Source organism: Oncorhynchus mykiss, chromosome 11 (genome assembly GCF_057628025.1).
Source record: "Oncorhynchus mykiss isolate SJ-2025 chromosome 11, ASM5762802v1, whole genome shotgun sequence".
In the NCBI taxonomy this organism is placed as follows: Eukaryota; Metazoa; Chordata; class Actinopteri; order Salmoniformes; family Salmonidae; genus Oncorhynchus; species Oncorhynchus mykiss.
The window spans coordinates 16,690,425-16,715,698 of NC_143032.1; the positions used below are offsets into that span (position 1 = coordinate 16,690,425).

Below are 25,274 nucleotides of genomic sequence, written 5' to 3' on the forward strand. Positions count from 1 at the left end.
ATTTGTCGCAATGGTTGTAAACTACAGCACAAGCGAATAAGAAGTCTGCAAAAATTGGAATCGTTGTGAATGCAGCTTAACGTTTTTGGGGTCATCATGATTTCACAGCCGAGGCTTTGCAAGAAATCCTGTCAGTGAATGTTCCGCTATTACATGCCCCTGGGCCTGTGTAGGAATGTAGTTTGGAATGGACTGTGATTGAAGAAGTGGGATGGGTTTTGTTTATTGACGTGTCTATTTTCTGTATTTTGTATGATGTCGTTTTTCTCCTTTGCCCGCATTTATTTTTATTTAATAGTTCCTTACCCCATCCAGCTGGGGCTCCCGAGTTGCGCAGTGGTCTAAGAAACTGCATCTCAGTGCTAGAGGTGTCACTACAGGCGCAGGTTTGATTCCAGACTGTATCACAACCGGCCGTGATTGGGAGTCCCATAGTGCGGTGCACAATTGGCCCAGCGTCATTAGGGTTTGGTCGGGGTAGGCCGTTATTGTAAACAATAATTTGTTCTTAACTGACTTGCCTAGTTAAATAAATAATAAAGCTGTTGTCGGTAATGCGCCATTAAACGTTGGATGCCGCCGTTTAACCACCGTTAAACCCAATGGAAGAAAAAGTGCTACAGGCATCAATACACTGCTAACCTAAAATGTTTTACAACTAACTAAGACCACTGCTTGTCATTTCCAACGGGAGCAAATTAGTCATAGTGGGCAGAACAAGCACGAGCTAGCAATATTCTATTGACGCGTTCTAGCATTATCTGCATATTTTCGTCAGGGAATGCCTACCTTATCCTTCTAAACAACGTGATTCTTAAAAACGTTTGCAATGGTAAAACATAGAAAACTTTGTTCAAAACATATTTTAGATTTGGCAAACTTTGTTCAAAACATATTTTAGATTTGGCAACAGAAAAATGTATCGAAATCAAATGTTTCATGGATGAGAAAGTGGGAATGTCTGTCTGTCTGTCTGTCAATCTATCGCGTTCACCTTCTCCCACTGTCGGAACAGGTGTTGTGCAGAAAATCCACCCCTTCTAATTTCCTTAATTTTGTGGCTGGAGTCGAACAACTATGGCTTAATTATTACCCTTATGCCTTCAAAAATACTAGTAGAATAAGACAAGGGAGAGATGACTAATTTTGGCAAAGATATTTATTTATATACTAATACAAATCAGTAGCGGATTTAGGTACGGGCGGCATCTTGCCGGGCCGTACCTAAAAGCTAGAACCGCCACATACACTTGAAACAAATGGCCAAACCGAAAACTGCAGACAAAAATGATTTCTGCTACTAAGATCAGTGAAATGTAGTTTAAACGGACAACGGAGTGAAGAGCAGATATCTCAACTAGCAAGCAAGTCGCAGCAATGTGGGGGGATTTTCGGCACAACACCCGCCAGTGGGCTTCCTCTCAAAACGCCAAGCGGATGCTTCACATTTATACATCCGGTGAAATATCTGTCTCATTGTTCTATCTGCAGCTTAGCGATTTCGACGCATACATCGGTGCTCCGGTGTCAAACGTAACATCACTACGTATTACTTCTGTCTAGCTAGTAGTGTAATCGTGTGTGCGAGACTGGTGTTTTGGTGTTCGTATCTTCTAATTTCGACAGAAACGTGCAATCGGGTAAGTGCCATGCTAGCTTGCTACATTGCAATATTAGCAATGCTAGTTAGCTAGCTAGTTGGCTACAACGACAAAATAGTCCCCAATTAACCATTCAGATGTTTAGCTATTTGTGTCAATCTTCAGTAAACCACTGCACTGTAAAAAAAGGTCTATTTTGAGCTGCTCTCATCGTCCCCAGTGGTTTTCTTCGTGGTAAGTTGGTTTTTAGCCTGGTCTAGATAGCTAGCGTAACGTGGCTTTGGTCAATTCAAATTTTATTGGTCACATACACATGGTTAGCAGATGTTAATGCGAGTGTAGCGAAATGCTTGTATTAATGCGAGTGTTATGATGTTATACATTTCAAGCCCTTTGTTGCCTGCCCTAAGTTAAGCAACATGGGAAAGAAGGAGACTCTCATAACCGGAGTTTTGGTGGTGTTATCTTGCTGTATCAACTGCCAAAATGTAAACAAATCTGATGTTGATGTATGGTGTATGGTGTCACGGCTAGGCAACGGTTTGTGGTGGTCATTTCACTATCTCAGTATGTTACTCATTCATACTCTTTCTCTTTGTCCACTGATTTCTCAAGGTGGAGAGAATGTCAAGGCCACGATCGCCACATTATTCTCACAGGTGAATACCTTGCACACTGTTCATTTGACATGCTAGTCCAGTGTGTGGGTCAATACATTTCCTTCACAATGTTGGCTCAACTCGGCACACTGTATGAAGGGTGCTTTACAGTTAAAATATATGATTGTTTTTTGTGTTATTACAGAGGCAGTCCACGGAGGCAAGATGCCCGGAGGTTCCCTTGGGACGACCCAGACTTCGACCCCCAGCAGGTTTTGGCTGACCTGGGCAGGCTGCCCTGGGAAGAGAACCGCAACCCTGGGGAGTCTCACGAGGACCAGTGGGTCCGCTTCATGGACGAGATCCACCCAGATGGCCACAGAAGACCTATGCCTAGAGGGAGCCTTCGGCCAAAGGGCCACAGAAGACCTATTTCCCCAGGTCTCCACAGGCCTGACCAACACCTCCCCCCAGAGGACTTCCACCATTGCAGGACCCCACCGCCCCCCCACGAGCTGGGCTACGCCGAGCGCAGGAGGCTCTCCCCCCATGATGGAGGAGGGGGTGGCAGAGGAAGAGTGAAAGAAGAATTCCAAAGATGCGAAGGAAAGCTGCCCCCCTCCCCGCAGAGGCTACCCAGAGAGAGGCTGCCATCACTGGCCCCGCAGCACACTCACTACAGTCCTAGCCACCACCAGAGAGCGCCCTCTGCAGGTTGGAGGAGAGAAGAGGGGGACTATAGCCAGGAGAGGTCCAGGGACCGCAGCCCCAGGGAGAGGGTTCAGGGTGGGGGGAAGTGGGAGAGGCGGGGTGAGGGTGGAGATTCTCCCGGTTCCTATAGAGACAGGAAGAGAGACGACATGCAAAGAGAGTGGAGCACCATCTCTGACCGGAACCGGAGGGAAACTGTTGAACCGGTGAATCCTGGGTAAATTTGAACAGTGTTCCGCTGGAATTTTATGACCAAAAGCCTGAAGAAAATTGGAGAGGAGAACCCAGCTTCCTGTTTTTCTAAGTGCAAACTTCACCCTGCTAATATGTCCCTTCTGCAATAGTGTAACGAGATAGTAGTTGTAGATTTTATTGCATGGCTTAAAATGCATCGCATGTTATTGTCTCTGTGATCCTCGAGAACCACTTAAGTACATGACATAGCTGAAAACGTTACTATTATTACCCGCTGCAATCTAGAGGCTGTGCGAGCCTGTGATCTATTGGCCCTTAAATTCTATTCCTATAATACATTTTTTCCTAAATAAATCAAAAGCTACATTACAAATCAATCCAACTATTAGCTGTAGTCAGCGTAATTGTATGTCATCTGTCAGTGCTGAACCATGTCACCTGCTCTTTATGTCGACACAGGTACGGGAGGGAGACAGAGTTTAGGGAGCGCCGCCCCTCGTTGGAGAGGCCCCGGGAAGGGTACGGAGGAGGGAGGCCACTGGGGCGCAGTGGCCCCCTAGGGGGCCACAATGGCCGGGGGCCTAAAGCCCTCATCGTGGAGCATGAACATGGTATTATGAACAGCGGAGGGCCAGAACCGTACCACAGCCACGACCGGAGCCACAGCCACGACCGATTCAGTCACCATCACAACCGGGTCGGAGCCTCTGAGGATCGGTTCAGGAAGTCAGGCAGCAGGTCCAATACTAGAGAGGAGGCCAGGCGCCAGCCTGCACATGAGAGGAGGGGGCCTATACATGAGTCCAAAAGGGGCCCTGTCCATGAAAATAGGAGGGGGCCTATACATGAGTCCAAAAGAAGCCCTAACCGTCAGGGGAGAGCCCGGCCTATAGGCTTCCAGGATAGAGGTAGTCCCACGGATCCCAAGGCCAGAAACAGTACATTCTGTTGGGCAAGGGAGGCCCCAGCCCGGGGTGGCAAGAGACAGATAGGGCCCTCCAGGAACCAACCCCAGCCTCTCCTCCAGGGACAGCAGGGGTACCAACCACGGGGTGCCAACTCCCAGCACTCCCCTCCGGCGCACCAGAGGTACCAACCCAGGGGAGATGACTGGGACATGGAGCCCAGAGAGGAGGAGCCCGGCTGGGCAGAAGAGAGCGACATGGAGCCCCGCTGGGAGCAGGATCAGGGACAAGGGCCACGAGGAGGCCGGCCACCGGCACGGTGCAGGATGGGACCCAGGAAACCTCAGCTTAGAGATCTCAACCCCAACTGGAACCAGCAGCAGAACGACATGGCAATGCCTCGCATAGGCGCCGGCAAGGAGGAGACACTCACCATCAAAGTGGACATGAAGCGCACCATGGGCCAGAACAGGTAAGGTGTTTCGGGCAGCAACGTTTAGGGGTCAAGGGTGAAAGGTCATGCTTCTTTTTAGTGCTTGCTTTCGACTGCAGGAAGACATATATAGTCAGAAGCTCTGAGGATATTGACAGCTAGAGGAGGAAAGATTCGTCAAACTGATTTCTCGATTGTACAAAGCAAGGATTCTACAAGGCAAGTATTCTACTGTGATGGGATGCAATTTATATACCTACGTCAAACTAATCCTTCATGGTGTTGGGCATCACTCAGTGATAAACATGGAGAATTGCCAAAGCCTTCTTTCAGCAGAGTGGCCATTTTACATTATTGTCCGACACATTCTCAAACGCGTTATATGAAGGTGGAATCAATTCTTGACAGCAACTCCGAGCATGCAGTTAAGAACAAATTCTGGATCTCCTGAAAAATGTGTTCCTTGCTCATCCAGAGGAGCAGAAAATGTTAGACCAGCTTCACAACAATAGAGAACAGCGATGGTACAGTAGAAGGCTACCTATCGGCTGAATAACCTAATGGACCTGTAGTTCTACTTCTAACACTCATCTGCTCAGGGGAGAGGTTTTCCTCATCAGTTCTTCAGAAATCTCCCTTTCATCCAATTCAACATGATTGGCAACTCACAAAGGGAGTGGTTGCAACTTCCCTAAGAGCAGCCCTGACAACCAAGAGACCAACCAGCTGACGTGTGAAGAGACACCAGCTGTATGTTTGCAAAGATTTACTGTCATCAGACCCATCTCATCCTACACAACTGAAATGATATTAACAAGCACAAGGGAATTATACAGAGCAAGGAGCCTGCATGGTGTAACGTGCTGAAGGACCTCTGGGAGGTTAAGACTGGATGAAGAGGAGTGGAGAAGACCTTTCTGCTACTCACGCTTACTGGACAAAATGGAAAGGTCTTGCTGCTAACCGAACTGCGCTAACTGCAGAAGCGTCTTTCTGTTATAGTGAAGGATTGCACATATACATATTGTGTTGGTGAGCCTGATAAGATGTCAGTCACTGACCCACTGCATGGCCGGATCAATGTCTTGGTCTGGGGCTGACTGAAGACCATTTGGGTGGGGAAAGTGCCCTGAACTTCAGGAACATCCATTTGGAAACACCATGTTTGTTTTCAATGCCTTGAAACACTTGGAATGATCAGCTCTTTTTTTTTCTTCTTTTTTTTCTTCTTTTTACCTTTTATTTAACTAGGCAAGTCCGTTAAAAACCCTCCCCAACCCGGACGATGCTGAGCCAATTCTGTGCCGCACTATAGGACTTCTGACCATGGCCAGTTGTGATACAGCCTGGGATCGAACATGGGTCTGTAGTCACGCCTCTACCACTGAGATGCAGTGCCTCAGACCGCTGTGCCACCCGGGAACTCTTGATCAGCTAATCAGAGAAAGACCCCTGTGAAATGACTTATTTCAGAAGCACAGTGTTTTAGTGCTAGTCACTGCGATAAGCAATTCCCCTTCTCATGTTCTGCAAGATGATACACCAAAACACCAGCTCTAGTCAAGACAGTCAAATAGTTTCAACTTTTGTCTTTCATTCAGATCAATGTTTAAAGGTAAGTCAACATGTTCTTTCCGTCATTGAGTGTGTATTGTATCCTGCAGGCTCCTAGAGGATCATTATACTTGATCTGTTAAAGAGGCAGGTTTTTTTCTAGGACAATTTTCATTCTTCATCCAAAGTGGTTCATGCGAGATGGACTCATTCCCACTGTGAAGCTTTCCAAAGACTTTAAGCGACCTCAAGCCTGGTATTGCTCACCCTCATCAACCATGATGCTCTTGAGTGTCAAAGCCTAAAGGAGTTTGAGAAATGTTAATAATAGACTGGGACTCGATGCAACCACTGCATCACAAAACCTTTAATTCTGAGGCCAAAATCGATCCAACATTCCCATAACGTTTACGCCACAGATCCTCGGATGCCTGGCCCCTGATCTACTTGGCTTTTTTGACCACAGTGTGTTTCAACCTGCTCTCCTTTAAACAGAACTGTTCACTCAAAGAAATTGAAAGCACAGCACTGAGTTGATCTCACCTCTGAAGGACAATCCAAAGTAACGATGTTGGCCTTAAAGCAACCGAGCGCTACAGGTTCATACTACAACTCGCTTTGAGTTCTACCAGACCAGAGTTCACCGCTTGATGCATGACGACAAGTAAAGACTGGATGCTACAGCTTAACTCATAGGGAGGTGAACAGACGAGGGAGAATCCAAGTCAGTGGATAGAGAAGCACAGTCATTAAACCCTTCAAGAGTAATCCATGAAATGAAGGCTTGGGTGACCAAGCAAGAGTGGAGAAGAGCAGAAGGCAATGTGAAGGTCTGGCGATGATCAGGATGATGTCCAGTCAGAAAAGCAGTGCTTGATGAATGTCTGCCGATAACCACCATGATGAAGAGTGAAAACGACTTTGGGACTTAACACGTGAAAATAAAGCTTTTGGTTTGACCCTTAGAAGCTATTCCACTAACTGTACCACCACTATTGACAGTGGTACTTGTGGACTTCTCATGCAGTAAGAATCATCAAGCTCTAAGAACGTCTCTTCTCCAAGAGGCTCTCAGAACCATGACTATTGATGAACTGTCATCCATTTTGCACCAGGGAAACGGAGCTCTGTCAAAGTACTATGACAGTGAGGGGAAACCCAACCCAGTGAGGACTAAGGTATTCCTGACAGCGAAACTGGACTCAGCCTAGTGAAATGGCCGCAGAATTAACACTTGGAAAAAAATAACTAAAACCAATGGTTCAAACCTCAAACACAGCCAATGCATCAGCCAATAGTTAGTACAGTGTGGATGAATCCTTATGAAAACAGAGTATTGCTCTCAAATAGCCCTTAGTAATAAGGTCTCCTATACTGATGGGATCTGCCCTTCGCAGTCTACACTACATACTCAAGATGCAACCTGTTCACAGCGATAACGACTCCTTTAAGAGACCATACTGTCCACATTGGACCATTCAAGGACGAGCCATACTGTCCAATTTAGACCGATCAAGGACAAGAACCACAATGCTGACCTTTCACCACAGCAAGTGGATCACTAACATCCAGAAGTTGATTGACGAGAAATGCAGAGTGAAAAAAATGGAAGAAGCATGAACTTTCACCTTTGACCCATGCCAGTGTCCTTTACACAACCTCACACTGGCACAGGAAGTGGTAAGGGATGTAGTCGAGGTTAAATGCTGTTCACTTGTAAAAAAAAATAAAAATTGCAGGGCGATTTAACACACCTTTTACGCCACATACGCTTTTAGCATAGGCATTTACGTTACCACCCGTTATCTCAACTGACATTCAGCGTTTCGCTAATACATCCCTGGAGACGAGAAATGTCTCTCTTCCTGTTGCGTTTCAAACTCCTATAGGCCTTATTTGGACTTACAAATAATTCAAACCAACAGCTCTTGTAGATGGTGTACTTAATCAGCCATTTTTCCTAAAGCTTTACAATGTAAAGGTAAGTATAGTGTGTTTTACAGATACTTTGGTCAAGGTAAGGTTGTTCAGTACAATATTAAGCTATATTTATGTAAGAGATCCAGCAGATAACCACAACTCCCTACAGCAAATTTAATTAAGAACAAATGACTGCTGTCCCAAACTACAGTTGTTACTTAAATCACACCCTTTCCACATGTTCCATTAACCAGCTACAGCAGTACACGCTCCATTAACCAGCTACAGCGGTACACGCTCCAGTAACCAGCTACAGCAGTACACGCTCCATTAACCAGCTACAGCAGTACACGCTCTCATTAACCAGCTACAGCAGTACACGCTCCATTAACCAGCTACAGCAGTACACGCTCTCATTAACCAGCTACAGCAGTACACGCTCCATTAACCAGCTACAGCAGTACACGCTCTCATTAACCAGCTACAGCAGTACACGCTCTATTTATCCAGCTATAGCAGTACACGCTCCATTAACCAGCTACAGCAGTACACGCTCCACTAACCAGCTACAGCAGTACACGCTCCACTAACCAGTTACAGCAGTACACGCTCCACTAACCAGTTACAGCAGTACACGCTCCAGTAACCAGTTACAGCAGTACACGCTCCAGTAACCAGCTACAGCAGGACACGCTCTATTTATCCAGCTACAGCAGTACACGCTCCATTAACCAGCTACAGCAGTACATGCTCCATTAACCAGCTACAGCAGTACACGCTCCATTAACCAGCTACAGCAGTACACGCTCCATTAACCAGCTACAGCAGTACACGCTCCATTAACCAGCTACAGCAGTACACGCTCCATTAACCAGCTACAGCAGTACACGCTCCAGTAACCAGCTACAGCAGTACACGCTCCAGTAACCAGCTACAGCGGTACACGCTCTATTTAACCAGCTACAGCGGTACACGCTCCAGTAACCAGCTACAGCAGTACACGCTCTATTTAACCAGCTACAGCAGTACACGCTCTATTTAACCAGCTACAGCAGTTCACGCTCTATTTAACCAGCTACAGGAGTACACGCTCTATTTAACCAGCTACAGCAGTACACGCTCCATTAACCAGCTACAGCAGTACATGCTCCACTAACCAGCTACAGCAGTACACGCTCCACTAACCAGCTACAGCAGTACACGCTCCACTAACCAGCTACAGCAGTACACGCTCCACTAACCAGCTACAGCAGTACACGCTCCACTAACCAGCTACAGCAGTACACGCTCCACTAACCAGCTACAGCAGTACACGCACCACTAACCAGCTACAGCAGTACACGCTCTATTTAACCAGCTACTAGTACTATTATGAATTAGCCTTGATTGTCCAACACAGTTAAGCCCTGGTATTCAGGCCTGATCCAAGAGGGTAAAGGGACTACTGCTTTTTTCCTCTCCATTGCTCATCTCGCTCTCATCTACCCTACAGCCAGCTGTGCTACTCTTCAGACCGCCAGCTGTCGTTGGATCTTGTCAATGTGGGCCGCCAGCGCCTCGACTTCCTACCCATGCTAGAGCATTCTGGGACTTACCGGGAGTCCACAATGCACTCTGGGACTTTTGCCCAGGAGATCATCACCCTGGTGCACCAGGTCAAAGGTTAGGATGCGAAATGCAGAAATACTATACACAACACAAATATGCGCGTGCACACAGTCACTTGTACACACATGCACAGCCCATAGACGCTCCTTCACACACATTTAAACAGAACCGAAAGATATTTCTCTCTCTCCCCCTCTCCAGAGCATTACTTTAGGGGTGATAGTGTAAAGCTGACCGAGCGTTTCTGTGGCGCCCAAGATGGTCTGCCTGAGGAGGAGCAGGAGGAAGAGAGGCCTACTCTGAACAGGTACACACATGCCTGGGTACCACGGTGATGAGACTCTAAGAGCCATGGCTTTTAAGTCTTCAATGTGCTGTTTATAAACTGTATCTATATTCTATTCCTTCTCTCCTCTCTAGGCGGTTCAAAATGAGTCTGTCAGAGCCAGAGATGGAACCTCTCTTCTCCAAAGTTGGCCGCATGCAGGTACAATGCATGTTTTTAAATGGGGAATGATTGATATGTCGATGGATGGATTCATTGGCTGATGGATTTATTGATGGTGTATTAATGTGTGTGTGTGTGAGATCAGAAGCAGCAGCAGGCGGTGAGTGACCCAGGAGACCTGAGACATGACCTGGAGAGGAGGAGACAGGAGAGGCTGGAAGGGGTGAAGGTCACCATCCCTGGAGGCAGGCTCTCACAGCGCCCCCTGGTTGCTGGGAGGTACTACTACACACTAAAACACAGTGACGCCATGATGGGGTTTGTGGTCCTCCACAATGAAATCGGGGAGCGGACAGTGGATCTGTCTTTTTACTATAGTACGCTCGTACATTCGTCACGATTTTTCAGAGTGCACTGTTGTGATTTTAACAGCTTGAGTGAATGATGCGTCTTGCCATAGAGATCTGACATTTACAAAATTACATTGACTGGCCAGATGGTGGCACTATAATAAGCGATTGCATTTTCAAACTTTAAAAGGTCACGCCCCTCACCTCATTTGACCTAAAGTCATACAATTTGGTACATAGGTCCCAAGTTTGCCATGATGGATTTTCTGCCATTTTGAATTTTGTGCAAAACACTTAAAACGTTACGCTGACACCGAATGAACGATCTGCATGAAACTTGATACAGTATGTGGCATCTATGGAAAAATATTTTCCAGACTAGTACCTAAAACAACATGGCCGCTGCATATAAATCAGTCACACAGGTTGCAAACACCGTCAAGACTCAACATATGCAAGAACTTTAATGTCGACCACACGGTGGCGCTAAAACGGGCAGATGTTTTACTGTCAGTATATTCTAGTTTGAATTGTCACTCAGCCGGGGGGCTGCGTCATTCATGGGGGACGGCATGTCTACAGTTGCCTTGTTTGAGTACGAAAATGATTCCTTTCTTGGAGTTTTCACTGATCTATGGATCCTTGTGTTCACCCAATCTGTCAGATCAGTGATTACCTCAAGAAGTAGAGGAAGGGTGCGTTTTTACACTTCACAGTCTCGTCATTCTCCCGCCCTCTCACACCTTCTGTCACAGTGACCATCATGAGGAGTATGGTAGTGGGGAAGAGGAGGTTCAGGAGGAAGAGGATGGCTTCTCTTCAGGATGGCCAGGCCTACCACAGAGAGGAGGGAAGTGGCCCGGAGAGATGGTGAGAACTGTGTGCATGTATGTGTTCACATTTAGTAGGGGTGTAGGTGGAACAGTGGAAACTATCTGTCTTTCTCTGAAATATCTCTCAGGCTTCTGACTTCTCTCGCTCTCTCTCTTGCTCTAACTCTCGGGCTCAGAGGAGAGGAGGCATAGTTAGACAAAACATGGGCGGCCAGCGGAGGAACAACCGGTCTCCTAATCTCCCCGGCAACCATCTGGGACCAATAAGGCAACAGAACCGCAATATTAACGGTCAGTAAGCACCCCAAAACATAAATATATAGTGAGTTCAAAACAAGGACACAAGCTTTTTCTTTGTGGAACAGCTTAATATTGCAGAAAGATTGATGGAAGCAGTAATGTAATTGTCTGCATCATTTCCAATCCCCCATATCTTTTTTTGGTATACACACACACACACACCCGTACATATTCATATATACACTGCTCAAAAAAATAAAGGGGACACAATGTAACTCCAAGTCAATCACACTTCTGTGAAATCAAACTGTCCACCTAGGAAGCAACACTGATTGACAATGAATGTCACATGCTGTTGTGCAAATGGAATAGACAACAGGTGGAAATTATAGGCAATTAGCAAGACACCCCCAATAAAGGGGTGGTTCTGCAGGTGGTGACCACAGACCACTTCTCAGTTCCTATGCTTCCTGGCTGATGTTTTGGTCACTTTTGAATGCTGGCGGTGCTTTCACTCTAGTGGTAGCATGAGACGGAGTCTACAACCCACACAAGTGGCTCAGGTAGTGCAGCTCATCCAGGATGGAACATCAATGAGAGCTGTGGCAAGAAGGTTTGCTGTGTCTGTCAGCATAGTGTCCAGAGCATGGAGGCGCTACCAGGAGACAGGCCAGTACATCAGGAGATGTGGAGGAGTCTGTAGGAGGGCAACCCAGCAGCAGGACCGCTACCTCCGCCTTTGTGCAAGGAGGAGCAGGAGGAGCACTGCCAAAGCCCTGCAAAATGACTTCCAGCAGGCCACAAATGTGCATGTGTCTGCTCAAACGGTCAGAAACAGACTCCATGAGGGTGGTATGAGGGCCCGACGTCCACAGGTGGTGGTTGTGCTTACAGCCCAACACCGTGCAGGACGTTTTGCATTTGCCAGAGAACACCAAGATTGGCAAATTCGCCACTGGCACCCTGTGCTCTTCACAGATGAAAGCAGGTTCACACTGAGCACATGTGACAGACGTGACAGAGTCTGGAGACGCCGTGGAGAACGTTCTGCCTGCAACATCCTCCTGCATGACCGGTTTTACGGTGGGTCAGTCATGGTGTGGGGTGGCATTTCTTTGGGGGGCCGCACAGCCCTCCATGTGCTCGCCAGAGGTAGCCTGGCTCCCTTTTGGTACCGAGATGAGATCCTCAGACCCCTTGTGAGACCATATGCTGGTGCGGTTGGCCCTGGGTTCCTCCTAATGCAAGACAATGCTAGACCTCATATGGCTGGAGTGTGTCAGCAGTTCCTGCAAGAGGAAGGCATTGATGCTATGGACTGGCCCGCCCGTTCCCCAGACCTGAATCCAATTGAGCACATCTGGGACATCATGTCTCGCTCCATCCACCAACAGACTGTCCAGGAGTTGGCGGATGCTTTAGTCCAGGTCTGGGAGGAGATCCCTCAGGAGACCATCTGCCACCTCATCAGGAGCATGCCCAGGCGTTGTAGGGAGATCATACAGGCACGTGGAGGCCACACACACTACTGAGCCTAATTTTGACTTGTTTTAAGGACATTACATCAAAGTTGGATTCGCCTGTAGTGTGGTTTTCCACTTTAATTTTGAGTGTGACTCCAAATCCAGACCCCCATGGGTTGATAATTTTGATTTCCATCGATAATTTTTGTATGCATTTGTTGTCAGCACATTCAACTATGTAAAGAAAAAAGTATTTAATGAGAGTATTTAATTCATTCAGATCTAGGATGTGTTATTTTAGTGTTCCGTTTATTTTTTTGAGCAGTGTGTGTGTGTGTATATACATACATACTTTTTTAGAATATACCTTTATTATTCCCCGCAAACCCTACAACCCCTCCCCCAATTGGAGTAAACTAATAAACAATAGCACTTAGGCTTCTACCTTCAGTTTCTACATACCGTAATTTCCGGACTATAAGCCGCTACTTTATTCCCACACTTTGAACCTCGCGGTTTATACAATGACGCGGCTAATTTATGGATTTTTCCCGCTTTCACAAGATTCATGCCGCCAAAAAACTGAGCACCGTCACATAATGTGACGTAAATCGAGCGTGCCCAAACTTCCCATCATTCTGATTACGGTAGTCATTTTGTCACCCTCATCATGGCAAAGACACGGAGAAATGCATATGATGCAGCTTTCAAGTTGAAGGCGATAACTCTGGCTGTTCGAAAAGGAAATAGAGCTGCTGCATGGGAGCTTGGCCTTAATGAGTCGATGATAAGACGTTGGAAACGGCAGCGTGAGGAACTGACTGCAAAAAGACAAAAGCTTTCAGAGGGAAGAAAAGCAGATGGCCCAAAGTATTTGCAGCCACTCGACATCAGTGTAAATCGTGCATTTAAGGTGGCGCTCCTTGTACAGTGGGAGGCTTGGATGACAAGTGGGGACAAATCCTTCACTAAAACGGGCCACAGGCGAAGAGCATCTTATGGTCAAGTCTGCCAGTGGGTCCTGACAGCGTGGAGCATTGTCAAAAAATCCACTATCATCAACGGGTTTGGAAAGGCTGGACTGCTGCGTGTTGAAGGGGCAGCATGCGCTCAGCGGGGAATTTGCCTCCGGATGAAAGTGACGAGAGCAACAATGAAAACGATCCAACATCGGATGAAGCAATTCTGAGGCTATTCAACTCCGACACCGAAGGAGATGACTTCAGTGGTTTCAGTGCACAGGAGGAGGAAGATAGTGACCAATGACTTTCTTGGTAGGCTACTGTTTTTAATTTTTGTTACAAGCCGTGTTTCGTTTAAAGGCTGTGTAAAGTTCATTTGTTTCAATGTACCGGTAGGCACCTGCGGCTTATAGACATGTGTGGCTTATTTATGTACAAAATACATTTTTTTTTTTTATAATTTAGTGGGTGTGGCTTATATTCAGGTGTGCTTAATATTCCAGAAATTACAGTATTACACACATTTTACAATCTATTTTACAATAGTTATATTGTTTGTTTTATTTATATTTCTATTTGTAACTGCTATTTCACAACATTTCTGAACCTATATACATTTTACAGACCCCGTATGTTTTACGTTCTTTATCTTGTTATTAGTCCCACCCTTCAGCTCCATTCAACCTCTCCCATCTATCTTTCAACACCATCCATTTTGGATTTCTAATTGCCATATATTTTTCAACTGTGATGTTTCACAAAAGTACTCAAAAGGACACAGAAGTTAGACTGTTGTAACACACAGACCTGTTCAGACGAGCAGAACTTCCCATCCATGTTAAGTGACCTCAATCGATCACTGATTGGTTGATTGATTGATTGATTGATTGACTATGTAATTCCTATGACAGGGTCTTGACTCTGTTTACCTTCCTGTCTGGTTACATTGTTAGTCTGTTCATCTGGTTCCTAGATCTCATTCATTTCCATGTCTGACCCTGAGCGAATCAAATCCTCCCATTTAGCCATCTTGTCCACTAATGGGACCATTACAACCATAGCACACCTGAACCTGCTGTTTTTAACTTAACACCTATATTCTCTTTCTCGCCCTCTCAGGTGCCAACTGGTGAATGGACTCTTGGATGGAGCCTGGGGTTGTGTGAGGTTAGCTGTTGAGCTCAGAGGAGTGACCAGGCCAACTGTATATACAAACGTATGTGGACACCCCTTCAAATTAGTAGATTCAGCTATTTCAGCCACACCTGTAGCTGACGGGTGTATAAAGTCGAGCACACAGCCATGCAATCTCCATAGACAAACAATGGTAGTAGAATTACCTTATTGAGGAGCTCAGTGACTTTCAATATGGCACTGTCATAGAATGCCACCTTTTCCAACAAGTCAGTTTGTCAAATTTCTGCCCTGCTAGAGCTGCCCCGGTCAAGTAAGTGCTGTTATTATGAAGTGAAAACGTCTTGGCGCAACAACGGCTCAGCCGTGAAGTGGTAGGCCACACAAGCTCACAGAACCGTCTGTCCTCAGTTGTAACACTCAATACAGAGTTCCAAACTGCCTCTGGACGCAATGTCAGCACGAGAACTGTTTGTCGGGAGCTTCATGAAATGGGTTTCCGTGGTCAAGCAGCTGCACACAAGCCTAAGATCACCATGTGCAATGCCAAGCGTCGGCTGGAGTGGTGTAAAGCTCACCGCCATTGGACTCTGGAGCAGTGGAAATGCGTTCTCTGGAGTGATGAATCATGCTTCATCATCTGGCAGCCCTACGGACGAATCTGGGTTTGGAGGATGCCAGGAGAACCCTACCTGGCCAAATGAAAGCAAGGTCCATACAGAAATGCTTTGTCGAGATCGGTGTGGAAGAACTTGACTGGCCTGCACAGAGCCCTGACCTCAACCCCATCGAACACCTTTGGGATGAATTAGAACACGCCTAATCGCCCAATATCAGTGCCCAACCTCACTAATGCTCCTGTGGCTGAATGGAAGCAAGTCCCCACAGCAACATCTAGTGGAAAGCCTTCCCAGAAGAATGGAGGCTGTTATAGCAGTAAAGGGAGGACCAACTCCATATTAATGCCCATGATTTTGGAATGAGATGTTCGATGAGCAGGTGTCCACATACTTTTGGTCATGTGGTGTATATTATAACACACGTAGACAGCCTGACCTTAGAACCGGCATCTCTTATTTTCTGCTGCTTGATTACCTGGCACCTTTTCCATTATCTGACCTACACCTGTACTGACACTGGCCAACAGAACATGTAAAGTCTCCTGACAAAGTAGTGTTGTGGGGAAGTGATGTCATAATGCAGGGGGGGAGGACCCTGAGCCAGAAGGGGAACATCCTGTTAGTGAGGAGCCACCTAATTCATTCATTGGTCCTTTCATTCATGAAGTATATTCTGAGTAAGTGAACGCTGCTTTTTGTTGGCTGTATGCATTGCTTACCGATGGAAAAAAATATCAAATAATAGATTACTTCAAATACCATGTTGGCAAGCGTGTTAGTGTAAGGTAGTAAAAGTCCCTCTTGAGCGTAGTAGTAAAAATGCATCTTACATGAGTACAGACAATTTGGTCATTACCTGTATTAATACTCAGTATTCCCCACAGCTCTCACCTGTACACCTGTGTGTGAGCGCTTAAGGTCAGGTACAGAGGTGATCCTTGCTGATATTTAACAGGTGCCTACTTCCACCTAGGCCAAATTTGTAGGTAGTTACGGATAGGTCAGACTGCTATTCTATGGTCAGTGGAGACTGACCGGTGGATTGATGCCCGCTGGACTAACCAGAGCTGACTGGGGAAGAGGATGCCCAGCTCTACAGGTGGATATCAAGTTGGGATAGTGCTTAGCAGAAACACAGGCAGGCCTTAACCTTTAACCCCACAAGAGCAAGCAGAGGTGATATGGGATCTGGCAGAGAATCCAGTCAGACGATCACAGTGAAACGCACACAGCATTTATTTCAAATGTAGGTAGAAATACAAAGTCCATAAAAAATGTCTTTACACCACAGTACCACAGACTTTTACACAATAAAAACATCTTGACTTTTTAATCAATTTCCATTATTTCAAGTCTTTCTTTTCAGCTGCTCAGTTATGTCAGAGTTGCAATACAAATGGACAATATACTGACTCCCACACAAACCAGGAGCTACACTGAAGTTATAAGAGCCTATGACTGGCTATAGCAGGTTATGAATGCCCTCTGTCTGCATTAAAATACAGAAATGTCATAGCAACATGACCATCCTTCGTAAGGCAGAGAGCAGTCCAAAAAACCCTCATGATAAGTTAAATCCCTCTGAGCAGCATCATTATTAATGACTTAAATAATGTCTGTATGGTCCACCAGTGTTCTGTTGTCCTCCCAAAGAACAATCGGAAGGCCCTCTGTAATCATCTGAAAGAACTGGAGAGCAGTCAGAAACATGGTGATGGCTCCACCTAGTCTTCACCTTCTATGACGTGTCAACTTGTTCCACGGAGGGCCGAGTGTCTGCGGGTATTCGCTCCTCCCTTGAGTTAAGGTCACTGATTTTGTAAGAATTCAAGACCTAAACAGCAGACACTAGGCCCCCCATGGAATGAGTTTGACACCCCTGGTATGCCAAAGCCTGTGATCCCGCAGCTTGGCTAGACAAGACGGGCAGTGTGAGGGTGAACGCGGTCAACTTTCTGCCCCTTTTGGTTCTGCGTGTGACTGGGGAGACCCTGGAGGCCCTGTGTGTATGTGAGGGGAGCGGTCGCCGGTGATGGCTCAGAGGCGAGGGTCGCAGGGCAGTGGGCGGAACGCCACCTCAATATTCTCCTCCATGATGATGTCATAGCGACACATCAGCGGGCTGGAGGGATGAGAGAAAGTTATAGTTGGAGAGAGAGGCGGGAGGGAGGATGACTGGGGAGAGGCGGGAGGGAGGATGACTGGGGAGAGGCGGGAGGGAGGGAGGATGACTGGGGAGAGGCGGGAGGGAGGATGACTGGGGAGGGAGGATGACGACTGGGGAGGGAGGATGACTGGGGAGAGGCGGGAGGGAGGGAGGATGACGGGAGAGGCGGGAGGGAGGACGGACGACTGGGGAGAGGCGGAAGGGATTGAGGACGATTGGGGAGAGGCGGGAGGGAGGACGACTGGGGAGAGGGGAGGGAGGGAGGACGACTGGGGAGAGGGGAGGGAGGGAGGACGACTGGGGAGAGAGGCGGGAGGGAGGGATGACGACTGGGGAGAGAGGCGGGAGGGAGGGAGGGAGGACGACTGGGGAGAGAGGCGGGAGGGAGGGAGGGAGGACGACTGGGGAGAGAGGCGGGAGGGAGGGAGGACGACTGGGGAGAGAGGCGGGAGGGAGGGAGGACGACTGGGGAGAGAGGCGGGAGGGAGGGAGGGAGGACGACTGGGGAGAGAGGCGGGAGGGAGGGAGGACGACTGGGGAGAGAGGCGGGAGGGAGGGAGGACGACTGGGGAGAGAGGCGGGAGGGAGGGAGGGAGGACGACTGGGGAGAGAGGACGACTGGGGAGAGAGGCGGGAGGGAGGGAGGACGACTGGGGAGGGAGGACGACTGGGGAGAGAGGCGGGAGGGAGGGGGGGGAGAGAGGCGGGAGGGAGGACGACTGGGGAGAGAGGCGGGAGGGAGGGAGGGAGGACGACTGGGGAGAGAGGCGGGAGGGAGGACGACTGGGGAGAGAGGCGGGAGGGAGGACGACTGGGGAGAGAGGCGGGAGGGAGGGAGGGAGGACGACTGGGGAGAGAGGCGGGAGGGAGGGAGGACGACTGGGGAGGGAGGGAGGGAGGACGACTGGGGAGAGAGGCGGGAGGGAGGACGACTGGGGAGGGAGGACGACTGGGGAGAGAGGCGGGAGGCGGGAGGGAGGGGGGGGAGAGAGGCGGGAGGGAGGACGACTGGGGAGAGAGGCGGGAGGGAGGGAGGGAGGACGACTGGGGAGAGAGGCGGGAGGGGGGGGAGAGAGGCGGGAGGGGGGAGGACGACTGGGGAGAGAGGCGGGAGGGAGGGAGGACGACTGAGGAGAGAGGCGTGAGGGAGGGAGGATGACTGGGGAGAGAGGAGGGAGGGAAAAGTGTATGTGTGTGTGGGGGGTCTCACCTGTCGGGTTGCTCCAGGGGGGTGAGGCGGATGTGGAGTAGTCTGATTTTGTAGCGAGGGCCTATCATATTGCCGCTTGCGATGCGGAGGGATATCTTCTGGACGGGCTGCAGGTGCTCATCAAACTGGACCAACAGACGGGTGGAGGTATACTGCTCAAACTTGAACCGCTTACTGTGGAGGAGAGGAATGGAGAGGGTAAGTGGGATAGAGAGTTAGAGGTCTTACTGTCAAATGTGTATATGTGTGTGTGAGAGACTTACCGGTCTATGCGTGCCTCACTGAAGTTCCTGCCACTGTGTAGTCTGAGGATGATGACTCCCCAGCGCAGGTACTGGTTCCATGTCACCATGTCCACCCTGTAGCTGGTCTCTACACACACAGGACACACACTGTGTTATACACACACAATTCATATTTGAGAAATCACTGCTATAGAAGCATTATGTATGTTAATCACTGATTGATAGTAAGGGGTGTGGGACTTACTTTGATAAGGTAATGTGGCAGTGGTGGTGAAATAGGCCTTGGTCTGACCCAATCGCAACAGAGTATCCCTCCACCTGCTGATGTCGTAACCTGCGGGGTAACCATGGATACATCATTCAGGATGGTTGGTATGGCAATCAAACTACTTGATAGAAGATTTGATGACAAACACATTTTCCCATGTTTACAGATTGAGTGAGATTCTGGGTTTAGTTGGAAGGTTGTCCTTTCACCTAGCATGGGACAGGGGGCGGGTTTAAAGGCTTCACACTGCAGACACCGCCCATCCAGGAAGTCGCTGTAGGAGGAGCAAGGGTAGCCTGTGAGGCTGCAGGTCCGGTTGAGAGCACACAGGTACAGGAACACAGAGCGCTGGTGGTCACACACGAAATACGACTTCCCTACGAAAGAGAAAAGCTTTGAGTTATAACATGAGTTATTGTGTGTGGTGTGTGTGTGTGTTAGTCTCACCTGAGAAGATGGTCTTGGGGCAGCCTGGCTGATCAGATCCTCCGTTGGCATAGTAGTCAATATGGCCATGTTGACCTCTGAGCCCAAACGCTACGTGAAAAAAATAGGAAGATCCCAAAGTTACAGATAATACAGGACATGAAATTACACTTATCACAAAAACACCTAGAGAATCCCTCGCCCCCCACACAAACACACAGCATGTCAGTACTTGCAGTTCATGTCAGTGTGTAGTACGTCTACAAACATGGCATCTGAAGGGTCTAGTCTCTCCTCAGCAGTCGCTCCAGTGAACATGGGCCCTGCTGGGTCCAGACCTGGACAACAATGAATCAATTAATACATTCATTAATGCATCAATAAATTAAGTCAATCAATCAATCAAATAGTAGCTTTTCAGTCACAAACAGTCTCTCTCTCCTACCTGTAATGCGGCCAATCTTGCCCTTCAGGTTTGCTCCTACAAACCCAGCTAGGTGAGCTCCTAGACTCACCCCGATCAGGTGGATTGAACTCAGAGGCGCTCCCTCCTCCTAAACACACACAGTGAACAATTAGCAACATTGACACAAGACTCATAGAACAACTGATTAATGAGTCACAGAAAACTAGCAATATCCCCCTCCCCCCACACACACACCTGCATGCTGAGTATGAAGCCGGTGAGGTTGTTGGCAGCCTGTCGGGTGTTGGCCACAGCAGTGAAGTAGTTAAGGTTAGCAGCTCCTCTGTTCCAGTCCACCACCAGGATGTTCATGTCCTCCTGCTCAGACAGCAGCTGGACGATGTGATCCACCCAGACCGGAGGGGCCCCAGTGGGCCGGTAGCCATGGATGACGAAGGCCGTGGGCAGGGAGAAGTTGAAGAGTGGCTGGTAGGACAGGTGGTGGTGGTTCACCTCTCTTCCGCAGCGCAGGTTAGACCTAGTGGAAGGAGGGGAATACTTTTATGTGGAAAATGTGTCATTTTTACTTTTTAACCGAACCACAGGCACACACATTCATGTTCACACACACACTCTAACCTACTTGGTATAGAGCAGCAGCTTAACATTCAGGGTGGTCCCAAGGAAGCACTCATGGAAGTCCAGGTCTGTAAAGTCATCACACAGTTCACCTACACCATTATTCTGGCCTGGGGAGAGAAGGGGAGGATGTGTACATGTGCTCATTGATACCCTGCTAGGTCGGCATCAGGTCATTCTCTGATCTTACTGTGAACCCCAACGCATTCTTCTTTCCTTATGCATTTAAACATGAGCAGACAGCTGGTGAATGAAGACAGAGTGAATACCAAAGATTTGCATTTATAAAAGATAGATAAGCACTGGCCTAACTCTGACCTCTTTACATTGCTATTCACCCCTACCATTCTGTCTCACTTTCTCCCCCTCCCCTAGCCACTGTTCTTTGTCACAGGTGAAAGGTTAAAGGTGCCGGTCTGAACCTTGCTCTGGAAAATTATCCTCCTCTGTGGTTTGTTTTGCTTTGTGATACTGTAGTGTCCCTCCTTGACTGCAGCCAGGCTTTGACTGTATGGCGCTAGGGGCTTTAGCCTTTTACCATGTAGCATTAACTACAAGACTGCATCATGAGTTTTACCATGTAGCATTGAGTGTCATGATTCGGTAGCATTAGCATGTAGCATGTTAACGTTCAAACCACAGGTTATTAGTGTTAGCATGTAGGCTAGCTCTCAGTGTCATGCTAGCGGCTTTAGTGGTGATCCATGCTCTCTAATTAGCAGATTGTCCTCTGCTGTTACTCTCAATTGGATCAAGGTGCTATAAAAAAAGCAGCTCATCCTGTCACAGCTTTCTATCTTCCTCTGTGGCCCCAATCCCCTTTCTCAACAATCTTCCTGTCCTCAATTCATGACCCGTGACCTCACAGAAGTACACACACACACACACTTACGCCCATGCACACACACTGCACACTCTAATTTCTCCACTCAGGGATAGTTGGGGAAGAGAAGGCACATACATGCCAGTTATTTGAGTCTGTTCTGGAGGGAGTGTAGAATGACGTCTGAAACCTGGAGTCTGCTAACACCGTGGTTCTCAAAACTCCTCAGTGACCCCCGTTGTTTTAACAAATTTGTTGTAGCTCTGAACTAATTCAAAATGTGGCCAATGGCCAATGTGCTCAATGCAGTTTCACGTAGAAATGTGACTCATTTAACCACCCCCGCACAGGACTAAGATTTCAGATCAGAGGCCTGATTACCTGCATGCCCACCAGTGTAGTTTACATGTTGAAATGTCCCTGTGGTCTGTCTTGCACAGGGAAAAGCCGTAGAAGCATTAAGACGCGGATCAGTGAGCACCGCCGCATATACGGACAGGTGAGACAAAAAACCCTGTTGCTGTTCATTTTGTTCAAGCTGGACATCCTGTTAGTTCTCTGAGATACATTGGAATAGAAATGGTCAAGATGTCACGGAGGGGAGGAAGACGGAGAGGAAACTTCAAAGGGAATCTTTCTGGATCCACAGTCTCTTCTTGGCCTTAATTCGACTTAAAACCATTTTTATAGTTCCAAAATGTCCAAATGATTTGTGTACTTTTTCACCCAAATTGAATATTCTGTGTGTGTGTATATATTTTACTGTAAATATATTTTACTGTAAATATTGATCACATTCCTGGTGTATGGTCATATGTTTTGATGAATGTTGATATTGTGCACAATGTTGATATTGTGCACTTATGTTATATATTTGTACCTCCTGTTTCAGGAAGTATCACTGAGTACTGCCCATCTGGGATACGGATGCCTGATGAAGACCTGCGTGTCAAAAACATTCTTATTATAAAATCACCTGGGAACATGAGCAGCAGTGTGCTGTGTTTAATTGTTATTTTTTTTTATTTTTTAGCTTTTTTCAGCTCTGGTTCACCTAGTCAAGGGCTTGATGATTAGTTGACAAGTTGAATCAGGTGTGCTAGCTGTGGAATAGATGAAATACATGGAACGGCTGGAAGTCCCGGGGGAGAGGTTGGAGAAACACTGTGCTAACAGATGCGAGACAGAAAACAACACTTTTCTCTCTCTGTAAACTGTGGGATAGAGGGGTGATAGGGTCAGAACAGGCAGACCTCACACAACTAGCTCAACACCCACACACACACTTTGATCATGGAAATATGAATCTTACCTTTGCAGAGCATGAGGGAGCCCACCAAACCGAGGAGTTGCCAGAGTAACATCCTTACAACCAAGACAGAGGGAAAGAAGGAGGGAGATACTAGAGGGTGGTTTGTCTGAGAGAGGAAAGAATGGGAGCTCTTAGTAATACAGAGAGCGGGAGGGAGGGAGGGAGCAGGGGAGGGAAGAGCTAACTGACCAGAGCAGAGAGATGTTGAGGTGACTAGGTGTGTTGGTATCTGGGTGAACCAATAAAACTCTTGAGTAGAGCAACACGCTCACTGCCAACAAAACACAAACACACTGCCAACAACACCCCACTCATTACACATCTCACTGTACACAGAGGAGAAGGATCGATGGAAGGAGAGAGACGAAGTACATCAGTATATTATAGTCATTCTAACTATTTCTTTATTCCTACTGGATCCCATACTTTTTTGTCTTTGGTAATATTTAGTGCTAATAAAGCATTATTGACTTGTACTGCAAGAGGGGAAAGAGAAGGCTTGAGACATGACACTTACTATTATTATCCTCTGTTTCCAATGAGTCACCATGTACCTCCTAATCAGTCTTTCTCCATCTCTCCTTCCTTGCCTCTCCTTTATGCTCTATTCTCTCCATCCCTCTCTCATACTATCTGCCTCTATGTACTCAATTCCATCAATCGCAACTCTCCCATACATGTGAGGACCGGGGTTGTCGCTGGCCAGCCCAGGCAGGAGTGCTCTCTGTGGGGCAGCTGTGTTCTGACAGGAGCATCTCCCTATGGAGTTCCACATGAGCAGGGTTATTAATAGCATCAGAGCTGTGGTAACACTAACCGGCCCTGCCTATACCCACTATTTACTGACTACTATTTACTGACTACAGCATTAAATGTACAGTATGGGCTTTAAATACATATAATTTAAAGGCAGAGTACAGGGCAGAGGCATCAAAAGCAACAAATCAGAAGCTGTCCAACCCTGGTTGGACATTTCCCTGGTTACCTCTGAGAATCTTTCATAATGGTCCAGGCTGCAGGGCATGTATACTTACACATTTGTAATGTATACTTATGAATACTTATTGTATGTCCCATTGCTGCCTGGTTCAAAGTTTCCCATCTAGTTGAACTTCAATTGTGTAGGCTAATGCCAGTTGAGATGGTTTAGTTCAGGGGCCAATGCAGTGGCCTTCTGTTCATTCTGTAGACTTTGGGGGGCGATGATCTGGACCATGGACTGGGTAAGGAGTTGGTCTATGGAGTCTTAGACCACCAAATTTAGGGCAGGGTCAGCCAGCATTCCTCCTGAAGAGCTACTCTCCAGAGGACCTTGATTCTCCAGGTGGGGAGCCAGGTCCTGATCATTCTCCAGGTGAGGAGCAAGGACTAGATCATTCTCCAGGTGAAGAGTCAGATCCTGATCATTCTCCAGGTGAGGAGCTAGGACCAGATCATTCTCCAGGTGAAGGGTCAGATCCTGATCATTCTCCAGGTGAGGAGCCAGGTCCTGATCATTCTCCAGTTGAAGAGTCAGGTCCTGATCATTCTCCAGTTGAAGAGTCAGGTCCTGATCATTCTCCAGTTGAAGAGTCAGGTCCTGATCATTCTTCAGTTGAAGAGTCAGGTCCTGATCATTCTCCAGTTGAAGAGTCAGGTCCTGATCATTCTCCAGGTGGGAAGCCAGGTCCTGATCATTCTCCAGTTGAATTGTCAGGTCCTGATCATTCTCCAGGTGAAGAGTCAGGTCCGGATCATTCTCCAGTTGAAGAGTCAGGTCCGGATCATTCTCCAGTTGAAGAGTCAGGTCCGGACCATTCTCCAGTTGAAGGGTCAGGTCCTGATCATTGTCCAGGTGGGGAGCCAGGTCCTGATCATTCTCCAGTTGAAGAGTCAGGTCCTCATCATTCTCCAGGTGAAGAGTCAGGTCCTGATCATTCTCCAGGTGGAGAGCCAGGTCCTGATCATTCTCCAGTTGAAGAGTCAGATCCTGATCATTCTCCAGGTGGGGAGCCAGGTCCTGAGTATTCTCCAGTTGAAGAGTCAGGTCCTGATCATTCTCTAGGTGAAGAGTCAGGTCCTGATCATTCTCCAGTTGAAGAGTCAGGTCCTGATCATTCTCCAGGTGGGGAGCCAGGTCCTGATTTTTCTCCAGTTGAATAGTCAGGTCCTGATCATTCTCTAGGTGAAGAGTTAGGTCCTGATCATTCTCCAGTTGAAGAG

The 25,274-nt window shown here is 47.6% G+C and overlaps 2 protein-coding genes and 1 long non-coding RNA gene across 4 annotated transcripts; 2 read left to right on the plus strand and 1 right to left on the minus strand.

Moving 5' to 3' along the window:
- Positions 1-1,172: 1,172 nt before the first annotated feature.
- Positions 1,173-16,913, plus strand: LOC110535387 (uncharacterized). 2 transcript variants are annotated; one of them, XM_021620364.3, is made up of 11 exons: positions 1,173-1,640; positions 2,217-2,260; positions 2,406-3,128; positions 3,566-4,483; positions 9,411-9,580; positions 9,728-9,833; positions 9,947-10,013; positions 10,120-10,253; positions 11,080-11,194; positions 11,334-11,448; positions 14,942-16,913. In XM_021620364.3, exons 2-11 carry the CDS (start codon positions 2,226-2,228, stop codon positions 14,953-14,955), a joined length of 2,397 nt encoding a protein of 798 aa, XP_021476039.3. In that variant the 5' UTR covers positions 1,173-1,640; positions 2,217-2,225; the 3' UTR covers positions 14,956-16,913. The 2 variants fall into 2 exon arrangements, with proteins under 2 accessions (XP_021476039.3, XP_021476038.3); XM_021620363.3 differs by having other exon boundaries at positions 1,440-1,835.
- Positions 16,795-23,816, minus strand: LOC110536562 (lipase member H). The gene is made up of 11 exons (XM_036935052.2): positions 23,073-23,816; positions 20,942-21,047; positions 20,554-20,836; positions 20,338-20,446; positions 20,129-20,230; positions 19,914-20,003; positions 19,676-19,843; positions 19,443-19,532; positions 19,217-19,325; positions 18,954-19,127; positions 16,795-17,698 (listed from the first exon to the last, which is right to left on the minus strand). The coding sequence occupies exons 1-11, from the start codon at positions 23,122-23,124 to the stop codon at positions 17,614-17,616; spliced, it is 1,368 nt and encodes a 455-aa protein (XP_036790947.1). The 5' UTR covers positions 23,125-23,816; the 3' UTR covers positions 16,795-17,613.
- Positions 21,016-22,748, plus strand: LOC149979512 (uncharacterized). The gene is made up of 2 exons (XR_016484406.1): positions 21,016-22,259; positions 22,653-22,748. It is a non-coding gene; the product is annotated as an uncharacterized LOC149979512 (long non-coding RNA).
- Positions 23,817-25,274: the final 1,458 nt, after the last annotated feature.